Genomic DNA, 14140 nt, shown 5'->3' with positions numbered 1-14140 from the left:
CAGGGGAGACCTGAGGTTTGAGACAGCGAACTAGCCTCAGACTAGGTCTCCCGGCCTCCTCGAACCAGGTTCCTGAAAACGTGGCTTTGTGTTTCCTCACCTTAAAAGTCCCATTGAACGATTACCAGAAGTTGGTATTCTCATTCCACTACTATGAGAGACAACAATGTTTGTGTCTATGCCGCTGAATTAGTTTTCCTTGGGCTTCTTATTAACCGTTGCTTCATTTATGAAGTTTTGTACAGAAATTCTTGTTATGTCTGCTTTCAGAGTTTAACCTGGAGCCAGATACAAAAGGTTACATTGGGCTCTGTGATTTAAAAGGTCAGGTACAGTTAATTAATACCAAGTGTAAGAGCAAAATAATGCATTAAATTCAAGGCAGTAATGCAATATGAATGTCACTATTAATATTTAATACCGATTAATGTTTTCTAATCCTTTCTGGGTTTTGAATTTGCTAGTTTAAGCTCAGCAGGGGTTTTGGTCAGTGACTAACTTCATTATGCGCAGGTCCTGGCAGGTGAAGCTCAGTCCCGTTTTGACAGGTGATGTCGAGTTTTACTTGATTCAAAATAAAATACCTGTCAGAATTGATTCTGCTTCATGCCCCAGACTCACATTCTTATGTAAAGACAGGTAACTTTATTTGTAACTTTATGAAAATAATTGAATCAGGAATTAGGGAACAAAGTGCCTTATTTATAGATTCTGTGGGGCACGGTTTTCCATCATTGTGGTGGAAAAAGTGAAGCTTACAGCCAAAAATATAATTCACCAAAGCAAGATTCTTTTTGCTAGAATTCTTCTACTTTAGCCCAAACTGTTTCACAGCATGAAATAAATAGTACCCATTCCAATCTAAAAATGAAGAAGAATGCTTCCACAGCTGTTGGCACTTGGGGTAGGTTTACCTAAAACCAGAACAGATCATCTGCATTGTGTTCTATATTGGAATCTGTCTGTTATACATCTGCATAGCCTGCCTAACAATATTTACATTAGGAAGAATATAAATCCTTTTTTTTTTTTTTTTTTTTTTAAATAGTCTTTGTTTTTATTTCAGAAATTGTGAAGGGCGAAATATAAGATACAAAACATGCAGTAATATGGTAAGTAGCATAATTCAACATTGACTTTTTCTGCATCTCAGATATTAAAAGTACTGTATATTGGTATAAATTTATTTTCATGCTATAACTTGTATCGGGGCATTCCTGTTCCTCAATATTTTCCCAGTAGCTATTAAAGGGTGAGCAGTACTGTATATGCTAGATGTCCGACTTTGAAAGTTTAACAGAGCAGGCTAAGAACATTTTATTAAAGACATTGTGAAAAGAAATGCCTACAAATGATGTGAAAAGCTGCTGAGTAGTTTAATCACATATTATATGGAAAATGTGGCTTTCTGTTTGACCTTCTCAAAAGTGGATAATCGCTACTGAAACTCTGGGCCTGTTTAACATCTTTGGGGTTTGATAGATATGGCTTCGGTGGGTTAAAGGACCCGGAGCCCAGTTTCTCACAGGTAGTATACCATTACAGCCGTGACTGATTTATTAGGCAGAAGATCTGTCATTTACCTGACTCAGCAGGAACGTCCTGGATTATCATTACCGGTGTTACCCAGCTCTGCCATATGGTAAAGCTACATCATTCCGCTTAGAGGAATGATGAGGACCGGAAAGGCCTCCAAATGTAATCTCTAGTTTATAGTTGACTTTTGCCCATCTCGATCAAGTCTGTATAGGGAAGAAATGAGACCCAACATAATATTGACGCAATTTTAATCAAAAGGAGAAATGTTATTGTACCATTGAAGTGGTTTCATCTGGATTTATTATACACTAGCAATGATTTCAATCAGGTCTAGTGGGAAGTGTTCCCAGGATAATATTTAAAATATTGAGCTGAGACGCTTTAGGCAGCGCAATGGTTTTGTCTGGATTAAGGAATCTTTTACATCATGGCATGGTATTTATCGATCTATAAGATACATAAATGTTATTTGGGATTAATGTAGTTCATTGCTGTTTGTAATTAGGGACACGTTTTCTTGAAGTGTTCAGTGGACAACCAGCGGATAAGCGTCAGACTAGAAGTGCCACATTTTTTGTTTGTAAAAAGACAGTTAATTAGGTCTATTTTACAAGCATTTCAATAACGCTGTCCAAAAACCCTTCACTACCCTTTGTATTTTAATTACATTTTAAGTGATTGAAAAATGAATGAGAGGCAACTAAGCTCTCCATAAGACTCCTTATCTTTCAATTCTGAACTGCCTATTTTAATTATTATTTTTTTCTTTTAAAAGAAAGGGGACGTCGTTTATTTCTTTTTTAGTGCTTGATAATAAACCAACATTGCTTCCTAATGTTCATTTGTGTTTAATAAAGGATGTGCAGCAGACTTTGAATTTTTAATCTTTTCTAATCTCTTAGGAATGTCCTGTAGAAATCGGTGACTTCAGAGCTCAGCAATGCTCGGCACACAATGACGTTAAATACCAGGGACACACGTATGAGTGGCTCCCAGTTTACAATGACCCTGCCGCTCCTTGTGCGCTCAAGTGCAAAGCTAGAGGGACGAACCAGGTGGTGGAACTGGCGCCCAAAGTGCTGGACGGCACTCGATGCAAGACAGATTCCCTGGATATGTGCATCAGTGGGATCTGTCAGGTAAATAAAGCAGATATATGTATTTCCAATGAGCTCAGCTGATTCATACTTGACGCACCGTTTTGCGTCATCACCCTATGTACTGTTCTTGCTTCATGAAGTCGATTGAAACCTGCTGAATAATGTTACACTAACATATTGAATTACACACTGCTTTGTAGTTTTCAATATACTTAATGAGAAACTGACAAAATCTAAATCTATTCTACATCTAACATGCAATACTGTAGCACTATTATGGCTTTCAGTAGACTTTTGTGATATCGTTATGTAGTTTTTTTGATTGCATGATGTTGAATAAAAGATCTAAATAATGTTCATATAGTTTTTGTTTTTTAAATTATGTTTCAATCCTAAAATTCTTGGTTATGCAAAACTTTTGTCCATAGCTGTATATACATTTGCAGTTTTCCCATAAAATAACCCTTAAGCACTGATGTGATTTGGTAAGATGGATGAGGTGCCTGCTGGAAGCTGGTTCACACTTTAAACATTGAAATGTACTAAAGGCTAACAGTGTAGAGATTTGATTAAATAAAATATGCTGATATTGGACAGGATGGAAAGAAATGTACTGCATAATGGAATCTCCACATGCTTGTTGATTTATTTTTTCTTAAATGCTGTTGATTGATATGAACCCTTGTGAAATTTGGTTTCTGGAATCAACTGTGAAGCGCTGTATATACGTACTGTGCAATGAGTGCACTGGATAGCCTTAGGGATGCAGATTTTTAAACTTCCCATCTGTTTGCACTGATGCTCGAACCAGTTAGGCTTCTGTCAATTTTACCTTTTTTTTTTCACAGTCCATTAAAAAGATATAATGGTTTAATTCCAGTAGTGATGAATTATAGAAATATCAAAGATTGATTTGCTGCTGCAAGTCTGAACAGTTCTTTGGCGTTCAAACTTCATTAGAGTACCAAACTAGTGGGCCTTTAATGGCCCAGAACACTGGCTCAGTTCTAGTAGCGTTCCATATGGTTATTAACAGGATTCTGAGTAAACCAGAGAGTAAACAGGAAACACTCATGTCAACCATAAACCATTATTAGTGGCTAGATTAATATTATAGTCAGTCGAGCCCTATACATGAAGCCAACTTTCGTCTTAATAGAAAATAGTTTGTAAAAAAAAACATAAACAGATCCTGCTTTACATTACTGCTAACTTTGTACCTTGTTCAGTAAGTCGCTGTTCAAACGATTAAGCTTATATTATTACAGTCTCAGGCATATCTAGGCTTGCTACGATTCGATTTTAATTTTTGTGCCAAATCGACAATTAATATTGACGTTTATTTTAGAAAGAATCTACTTTTTTTTCAGATCTTTATTTTTCAATTCAAGCAGATAACTGGTGAAATCGATCTTTATGCTTTAAAAAAAAAAAAAGAAACTTAGTCTTTTATGCCATTGAGGAAAGTCTTGTTTAGCGAAGGCCCTTTATCATATTCAACATGCAACAAAACCATGGTTACCAACATTCTAACTGAAATAATGTTGGGTCACAGCAGAGCTATACCTTGTAAAGATAAAGGTCCTACACAAGTTAAATTGAAACTTTAACCCGCTAATTTCAAAAGTAGACGCTTTGAATGACAGGCGCTTGAGCTGAAAGTGCACAGTCTGTACAGGTCTTAATGATTGACAGTCATTTAAACGAATGAGAGCATTCTGGTGCTGTTTCAGTCATGAGATATGTCAGAACTGGGTGAAATGACAGTGACAGTGAAACTATACTAACGGATCACTGAGATGATTGACAGCGTCCCCTAGCCATTCAGAGTGGAACGGAAACCGGTCAGACAGCAAGTATAAAAACTAAACAAACTACAGATGGTTTCTAAATTACTATTTTTGGTATGAAAATAAAAAATAGCGAGTGGTTTTACCGACGTTTATCCTATGTACATTTATTTCAGTCGAACAAGCTTTACCGATTAATATCGCAAATTAGCAAGCCTAGTTATATATTTCAAACTGCATTATTATTTCATTTCCAGATTTCATTGATCTGCAAGTGCAGTAGATCACATTAAGATTTGAGTGTTTCTGAATGTCTAAAACTACTGTATTCAGATCGGGTTACCTTCCATGCATCCAGTCATATTAAAGGCTCCCTTTTGACGGAAGTGAAAATAGGAAGAAAATAATAAATGGTCCCATTCATAGCTACTGTAGATGCCCTTTGCTCGACTACAAGTGACCCCAGTGCAGACAATCTTCTGACTGACAGCTTTGTTAACATTTGATCCCTGCAGTACATGATTAATGCATATCAGTGCAGGATGAACAAGGCTGGCCAGTGAACTCCCTTATTTATAAGTGATGCACACACTCACCAGCTTGCAATGCAACTCTATTAAAGAGGAATGCCTGTGGAATGGCTCAGTCATGCTCCCAGGCCAAGGACATTTTAAAATCTCTGTCTGACAATGAACAGTCTTTCCTTTCTCCAGAAGAGAAACAGGCCGAGACGGAGAAACAGAGAGACGAAGAAAGAGACATTCAATTCTAGCTAAACCAATGCTGAAATTTTAATATAGATAAGATAATATAAATAATACACTTGCTTTTAATTTTGAGATACTCAGACCAGTGTTCAAAGCTCTGTGTATAGATTACTGTTCTGTATGTTAAGATTTTCATAATTGTACACAATCATGTGTATCGTATACTGTGCATTTTCAAATGATCTCATTTTTGTTGACTATACATCTGGTAATGAATTTAGATTGTGCTTAATTCAAACGAATGGAAATATATTCAGCAATTAAAGATACCATAAATCAAAGATTAGTCCAGGATGTATGTCAAGGATTGTGAAATCTTAAGAGTCTGACACTACACACGCTACCCCAGGTAGTGATCAAGCAAGTTCAGCTGCTTGTATCCTGGCTGCTTATTTTAAGAAGCTTCCCGCACAGAATAGCATGGGTCATGGATTATCAGGTAGTCTCAGCCTGGATTGGCAACATGATTATCTTTCTTTAATCAAGCCACCCATGTCTAAATCTCAAGACATTATCCTGCTCTGGTGCTCATTATTGTCATTAAGTAAAATTGTTCTAACTGATGCCAGCGATACAGTAAACATGAGAACAAACACTTCATTATACAAGAATGTTTTCTACAAATCATGTACTGTAGATTGTCTGCAGTACTCTGAATAACTCACGTTGAAGAAAATGAGTTTTTCTGCTGTGCAACTTGCTTCTTGATTTGAAAATCCAAAAGGGTTTCAGTTGAATAGGGTAAAGCGACATTATTACAGTATTTGGCATTTAGTATTTTAAACGTTTGCTCTATATAGTAAAAAAAACAGCATTTACTAGGTAACTCATTTCACAGTAGTATGGAAATGATTTACTTTGTTGATCTGAGAATGCATTTCTTGCATGCAAAAAAATGATAAATAAATAAAAACACATGTTTAAAATTTTTTGAACATTAACATAGTCCAAGAAACTGTCAGAACGCCTATTGTTTTCTTCTATATAAATCCATTCTTAGTTAGTGGACATATTCATGTGGTAAACAAACCAGCACTTAAAGTAGTGTTAGACATTCTTTTGATTCAATCGATCACTTCTTAATCACCCTTTTTTTATTTTCCTGTTTTGAATGAAGAGTAAGAACAGATACACATTAGACACTGCACCTAATCCAGTGACATAAATGAGTAATGCAGCTGTTACCTGATTGAGATGTCTGGACAGAGCGCACTTCTCTTAGCCAGCAATACTCCCAGTACATCTTTATAAGGTACCAGTGGCATAGAAAAAGTTTAACATGCATTGCCAATGAAAAGGATCTTGCTGCGTTTGCCTTTAAATCTACTTTTTGGACTCTGCATCAGTCGGAAATGTTATCTCTTTGTGTTGTGCTTCTTTCATGTTATCAATACATTTATAAGGAGTTTAGGACAACAAAATAAATACATACAGTTACAATAAAACTTAAAATAGTTGCACGTAATTTGTATTATGAGTTTAATAAATAAAAGGGAAGTACAGTAGTTAATCACTAATCACTAAACGTTAATCACTAAACTGCTGTAGTTCATGTTGAACACTAGAGGGCAGTTTGGTGAATAAAGTAGTTTCTGTCTAAAATGCCATTCCACTGACAGAGCTCAGCTATTACAAGTGTTATTGTATTGTAATAGCAGTATAATAGCAGTGTAATAGCAATGGCTGTACATTGATAATAATGTATTCACCTAATATATTGTCACTAATGAGGATGAAAATGAATACTTTCAGATCCTATTAAGCAATGAGTGCACAGTCTAAATATTTGAAATAAATAAAGCTATTTTAACGGTATAAAACTAGCAAGAAACGGCTTAGTGGCAACCAGGAGAAGATGGATTATTGTTCAGAGCAATTCCTTGCTAGTTGTCTACTACTCAAATAGTTGTATTCCACTCAGAATTAGCCTGTTTTGAATCAGCAACTTGTGTTGCTGCTGCAGAACGAAGAGTTAAACTGAGATCCAATCCTGTTATCTGGATAGAAATAAAAACACAGCCTTTCTATCTCCATGGAAACACTGATTTGGTTTCACCACTGTTTGTGCAAAACAAGATCAATGAAGAGCTCTGGAATCATAAGTATCTTCGCGGTCTTAACTCACAGGTTTCAGCTGTAGTTTATAAAAAAAAAAAAAAAAAAAAAAAGAAAATAAGAAGGACATTCCTTTCTTGTTTAGTTACTACAGTTAGTTCACAGTGGCAAAGCTGCAGTGAAACGTTTGAACAAATTACACATGATGAAGTCCAGGGCCTATTGCAGTTCTAGAATACACTAACGAGAAAACAACATTGTCCTTTTTATTAGACATTGACATTGAACAGAGTATGGGCAATTAAGGATAATTAAATGACTGCTCGATTAGATTAAATGCATTCTAGGTCAGTTCAGACATAGTTTAAAGCTGTTAAATATCTCTCATTAACACTGGTTTTGAAAGCACTTTAAACAGTATCTGTCTTTAATAGTACTTATTTTGTGCTGCACCGTTTTCACTAATACAGTTTATTGCACATGACCCTGACTGACAATGCATTAAAGAAAATAAATACAAACAATTACTCCAGATATAAGGTGGCATAAAATAGCCAAACATCTTGATTGAATGTGTTATTTCAGGCTGGTGTATATTTCCTTCCTTTATTCATAGTCTAGCAAAACTACCTTTAATCAGAGTTAAAACATTTCCCATGAAGTCATTCTTTGATCTTTTAATTGATACATTTTTCCCAATCGTTAAAGAAACCACAGTCAATGAATGCATTTTACCTTTGACGGACTGAAAGTCATTTACATTTTTATACAAATATGCTTTAGCTGCCAACAATGTAGGTCAGTGGGTGGTATTTTAATATTAGGTAATGGCATTTTCGCAACAGTTATATTGTATGCATTCCCTTTTGACAATAATTATGATTCCCAACTTATTTAAGTAAGTCCAATTCACTTTTAGTATGAGCTTCCTTTTTGACTTCAGAAAAGTTTCCACTCCCAGGTGCTCCCAAGTAATTTAGTGCTTTGTCCAGCTAGCTTAAAGAGGTGTTTTTAAAAAAAATATTTTAACGACAAAAATAAACATTTTGCTCGTGTGCCTTTCTGTTGATAGCATTATCAGTTTATACTAATGGGCAAAACAGAGCTGACCGAAGCTTGTGAAAGAAAGAAAGAAAGAAAGAAAGAAAATGAAATGCACGCAAAGTTTAAACTGTAAAAAGTATTAGTGACAGATAAAGATGCCGTGTCGGCTTTGCTTTAAAAGAGCTTTTGTGAATGCTGGCATCTCCTGAAGCTCACCTAATTCTCTGTGCTGCTGGCAGTTTTGAATGACTGTAAGCAGGGAAGAATGCCAAGTTTGGGTCTTGATTTAGAGGCAAATAAACTACAAAGTGTGTATTGGTGTCTCGTCAGTGAAGTTGGGGATCAAGTAAGTGAACGGCTGGCATTTATACTGTAACCAGACTCGAGAGCCATGCGCTACTGGAGACTCTCTTGGGTTCACCACATTTAAGAAAATCTGTCGGATTGATTTATTGACAAGAGTTGAGGTGAGCAAAGCTTTGACAGGCACTGGTTGCTGGTGAGCCAGTTGCCACTCTGTCACCATTCTGTTCCAGATTTCTCTGGGTGTGCATTATGAGTTAAGGATAAAAGAACCAATAATAAGAAACTTTGATGAGTTTGTAAAGATGCTATAATATTGCAGATAAATGCCTAGGATATTAAAAGTTGTAACCCAATAAATATTTGTCTTTGTTGTGGTCAATTAGTGGGATTTTATTCCCTGGAAGGGAGTAATGCCTATGTGCAGTCTATAAAGCAGCAATCAGGGAACATGGTTATACTTTGACAGAATGAGGCCAGCTTCTTAAAGAGGAAAAGGGAGAAAAAAAATGAGAAGGCTCATGTAACAATAAAGATAATACCAGAAACGTGTGTACTGTGCAAGATGCACTCCTCATGACTGTCCTGTTGATGTTGGCAGGCTGTGGGCTGCGATCGGCAACTTGGGAGCAACGCCAAGGAAGACAACTGCGGGGTCTGTGCAGGAGACGGTTCCACGTGTCGCCTCGTGAGGGGACAATCGAAGACACACGTCTCTCCAGAAAAACGTAGGTACACCAGGAGTTCACAGCTACTGCAAAAATATACTTTCAGAGCTACACAAACTGCTTGAAGGCCCACTTGCTGCACTTTGGCACCTGTTTCACCCAGTTTGTTTATAGTTATCACACAGGCTGTGAACCGTAGTTCATTCAAATACAATATTTGCATCTAGGCCAGCATCCTAAAGTTTATTTATTAGCATGCAGCATTTGTTTTTTCTTGAGTTAGATTATAACGTCTTATTTGATCATTCCTTTTTTGGCCACCAATATTTTTTTGTTAACCATAATAAAAACATCAGAGCTTAATTGGGGGTTCTAAAAACATTCCAGTACAACAGCAAAGATGACATTTTAGTTTATAGTTTTCCCGTTACAAATTTGTATTAACTGCACATGGATCTTTGTAATTTTAACTTGTTTTTATTTTACACGGTAACTAAAGTACACTGCAATTACATTTCCATGTGTTCACAGTGTTTAAGGAGTTGGCAAAACCTTTTGTAATTGTGTTCTAATTGTATGCATAGTTTTGTACCACAAGTACAGTTACAAAACGAGGAACCATGTGTGATATTAAATCTCAAACTCAACTGCATGGGCTTGTAGGCCGGTGTATGCATTCAAAACAAGCTTTAACGTGCTTATGGTAAATCCTGCATGATGCTAGTTGGGTTTTCTTTACTGTAGTGCACTGTAGATTACCCTGTAGAGCCGTGGTCTCACCCTTTTAAACCAATGCTGCTGCTGATGTTAATGTTTAATTATTAAAACATTTTCATGAGAAGGGGTTGACTCATGCAGGATGAACGGATTAATTAAAGCACTTTCATGAGAAGTGGTTGACTCATGCAGGATGGAACTGTTTAAAGACATTTCTTGAGTTTGTGATTTTAGTTGACCGATGGCGGCCTACCATTTGTGTGAGAACAAGGCCCTTGTTTTTGTCTTAAAACCAACAATACCCAACAAAATGGGTTCTTTAGTAACAGCAGACTGCTTCTCTCAAACAGCAAGCAGACCACTCAGTACAGAGAACTCAGCTAAACCCAACTTTTTTTTTCGGTATGTCACCCCAAGCTTGTTACACTCCATCAAGTAAGGATATGTTTGCCTTATAATTCCCCTGTGCAGATGCATTTCACTGCACTAAAGCTCAAGTCTTTCTGGATACAGCTCATGATATTTAGTGGAGATATCATTTTATGATCGGCATTTTGCCATTCTTATGTCTATACAAATTAATCTCATATAATATAATTTTTTTTGGATAAACAGGTTTTAGGGTTAGTGGAATGGAGCTTTGTTTAGAGTATTAAAGTATCTGGTTACATTTACTGTACTGTATAAATACGCAGAGTAATCTTTTCAAATTCAATTATTTTAGGGCATCAAACAAAGTTGTTGGCATCCCACCAGCTTTGGTTAGTTGTTGGCAGAGGTTTGCTGTCAGAGAAAATAAATCCAGCCCTGCAGGTATTTACAATAATAATACAAAATAAAATTTAAAAAAATGCATTCAATGTGCAGTTTTTCGTAAACCTCGCACTTTCTTTCTTATAATCACATTTTCTTTTAAGTGCACTCAGTGCTTAATGTGATCAAGACGGTCTTGTCTAGGAACATTTTTGGGCAGTAATATAAACGTATCACAGGGTCTCTCAGTTCAAAGTCTAGGAACTGTGGATATAAGGATGACTAGCTGGACATGTTTGAAGAAAATATAATATCTGTATAAATTACAGCTGGGAGCAGCTATTCACCTAGGGATTTATATTGAAACATAAGCTTAGGACTGGTTTACTGTTACACTTTGTGCACAACCATCTTAAATAGATATATATATATATATATATATATATATATATATATATATATATATATATATATATATATATATATATATCAATGTGTCATACAGATGATTTTGAACAAGGGCATTAGTGCATTGTACGAGGCTAGTAAATGGTTGCCCTTCTTTCTGGTTTCTTGTTGTTTATGACAAAATAGCAACATGTTCAAAATGTTGCCCCAGCATAATAAAGAAAACAGAAGAAAGCAACCAGAATATTGACTTTTGATATGTAGAATCACTACAAAATAAGGATGATTCAGACCTACAGGTTTGTAAGTGGTGATCGCCTTATGTTAATGACTGTATTGGTATTTCTGTTTGGTTCTGTTAAACCAGTACGGTCAATCAGGGAGAGAGCTATATCCTCTGAGCCCTGTATTCCTGTGTTCAAGAACTATTTTCAGGACTGGAATCTCACTCGCCTGAATGAACCTGGCATGAAGGGTTAACGAAATGTATGACTTATCATTTTTGTCTCCTGCATAGTATGCATTCCTGCATAACTGTAATTGTTTTGATAGTCCTGGGGGCGTAGATCAGGTGCGGAATAAAACTATGCAGATGGTAAGAGACATTTTCTCTGGACATTGAATCATCCTGCTCGTTCAGTCTTTACTACTGCACAGCCAATTGATTACTTGTTTCTTATTAAATATTTGCACAGCATGCAGGACCTGTTGTGAGTCAATAGCAGACAACACTATACACTGTAAAGGGTGCCTTCATTATTTCAGTTTAAAAAAGCTGGTTTTAAAATCAGCAAGACAACATTTTAACAACCTTATTACATTACAAAGCCCTTCTGCAATCATAATGTATACCATTGTCCCTTTGCTTTAATTATCTTCAGCTGTTAGATACATGTTGCAATTATGCTGCTGTAAGATAGTTAAAACATCACTTTTTTTGTGCAATCTAATGAGAGAATTACAAAGATGTTGTATGTTTAAAAAAACAATAAAAAGACCGCACTAATGGTATTTCCTTGGTGAAATATTGCGGTCGAGATTTTCTTTCCTTTTCGTCTCTACTTTGCCTCCTTCAGTGTCTGTCACCAGCTTGTGCAGTTCAAATGCTGAAATGTTTACATAGCTTTAATGTTATTGTTATTTTGTAAGCCACCCAATTTCCCGAGACCTGCTCGTAATTATTTATAGTTTAATGCTTGTACAACATTGTTATTCAAACCAGCCAAAATAACTTTCTCATAGAGCTTGATAACAATCTCACATCTGTTTCACCTGCTGAGGAAAGTGCTGCTCACAAACTGTGCTATACCACACATGGGGAGTCAGAGCCACAGGGATAGGCACGTGACCCTGTGCTCTGACTAGAGACACCTCTATCAATGGGGGTACTGTTCTGTAGGGAGCACAGCCTGCAAGTATTGTACAGGATGTGTCCTTCCAGAGTCGGTAATTAACTTAGCAGTATGGGACTCTATCAGTATGGCTCACATGAATATTTCTTTAGCTAGCTGTTAGTAACTGACCTGCTTGGCTTTATCAGTGCAACATTACCAATAAATGCACTCTTTGGTCCCTCTTCATACACCTATGAAACAAACAAGAATCAAAAGGAGATGTGACTCATAGTATTGCGAGCCACTAAGACAAGAGCAATTGGAATTATAAGACAGGATATGAGACTGATGAACCCATTCATTTATTTTTAGTTTTTAAAAAAAAAAAGCCTTGACCCAGGGTCAGGCAGATGTAACAGCTGTTGAAAACTGCAGCCTTCTGTTGTGATATATAGAGCTGGTTTCCTCTCTGAAAGCAGCTCTATGGGATATCTTTGTATATGAGATCACGAAAGCTGTCGTTCACTCTTCACGATGGGCCGTGGATTTCATCCAAGGTAGTTCTGTAATGTCTGACCCTTGGCTTTTCTGTACGAGAAACTGCCTTTAAGATGAACAGTTCCTTGCTGCTAAATAGCAGAGTGATTGTCGTAATCTGCTCTCCTCCTTGCTTCAATTAGTGCGCTGCGCTTTTAGTTTTGATGGGCTTGTGTCTAATGCTGCCACAGAGCAGATGGGCTAATCTCTCAAATTCAAACATGACGAACCACTACATAAATATAGTGTTTTGGAGGTACAGAAAACTCCTGTGTGAGTGACTTCAGGATGGCTTTACAGCACTGTAATTGAACAGACCGCTTAATATAATCGCTATGCAAAACATAAGGAACTAGGAGAGCCAAGAAGCAAGCATTAATCAGTCATTTAAAAAAATAATGAAAAACAACAACTGGGTTTTGGACAAGTTTGGGGATTTCCTCTGTGCATTTGGATAACCCAGCGTTATCTTAGAAGCTATCTGGTACTGAATGCCTTATTTTTTCTAGTCGTTAGGAGTTTTCGCTCTGTTGATCAAAATGGTAATGATGCATGAATTCAGAACCTAAATCCACCCACTGAATTGTATAAAGTTGTGTTCTCTCTAGCGTGACAAACTCTTTAACCTTTGATGCACAAGGCTGCAAATTAACCTACAATTGCTCAGCAATTTTAAGAACTTTACACAATACAATGGGTGGCTAAACTGATACAATACTGCATATGTAAAAAGCAGTAGGCATTTGGTTAAGAATTATCCTGGTAATAAGCTTTTTTTTTTGCAGCAGCAGCAGCAGCAGTAATAAAAAGTGGCAGTGCTAATTGATGAAAAGCTATTTAGCAGATTCTTTGCATGGAGCATTCCCAAATAACTAAACTGAGCACTTGGAAAACATCCCAGCCTTCCCTGATTCCTTTCGAGATTTTGCCAGTTTTGCCAGTTAAGTGTCATTTATGAAAGTCTGTTTATAAAGGACCCAAACAGCAGTTACAGTACTCTAATCCTAACATCGCAGGTTATAGCTATCCGATAGTGGGTACGAGATAATGCTGTTCAATAAAATGTATTCAGTCTAAAGGCTTGGTCATCAGCCTTGCTTATTGGTTTCAAATGGTAGGGAGTTT

At 36.6% G+C, this 14140-nt stretch overlaps 1 protein-coding gene across 3 annotated transcripts in view; it reads left to right on the top strand.

Moving 5' to 3' along the window:
- The window catches only part of LOC121294447 (ADAMTS-like protein 3), a 123150-nt gene that overhangs the window by 63437 nt on the left and 45573 nt on the right, over window positions 1–14140 (top strand). For all 3 annotated transcript variants that reach the window (XM_041218136.1, XM_041218135.1, XM_041218134.1), the window contains 3 exons: window positions 1067–1112; window positions 2442–2678; window positions 9200–9326. In XM_041218136.1, the coding sequence (XP_041074070.1) occupies window positions 1067–1112; window positions 2442–2678; window positions 9200–9326 (410 nt within the window). The remainder of the gene's footprint in view (window positions 1–1066; window positions 1113–2441; window positions 2679–9199; window positions 9327–14140) is intronic.

Source organism: Polyodon spathula, chromosome 19 (genome assembly GCF_017654505.1).
Source record: "Polyodon spathula isolate WHYD16114869_AA chromosome 19, ASM1765450v1, whole genome shotgun sequence".
Lineage (NCBI taxonomy): Eukaryota > Metazoa > Chordata > Actinopteri > Acipenseriformes > Polyodontidae > Polyodon > Polyodon spathula.
The sequence above is the reverse complement of the archived record's forward strand: the minus strand, read 5'-3'. Positions and strand labels throughout refer to the sequence as shown.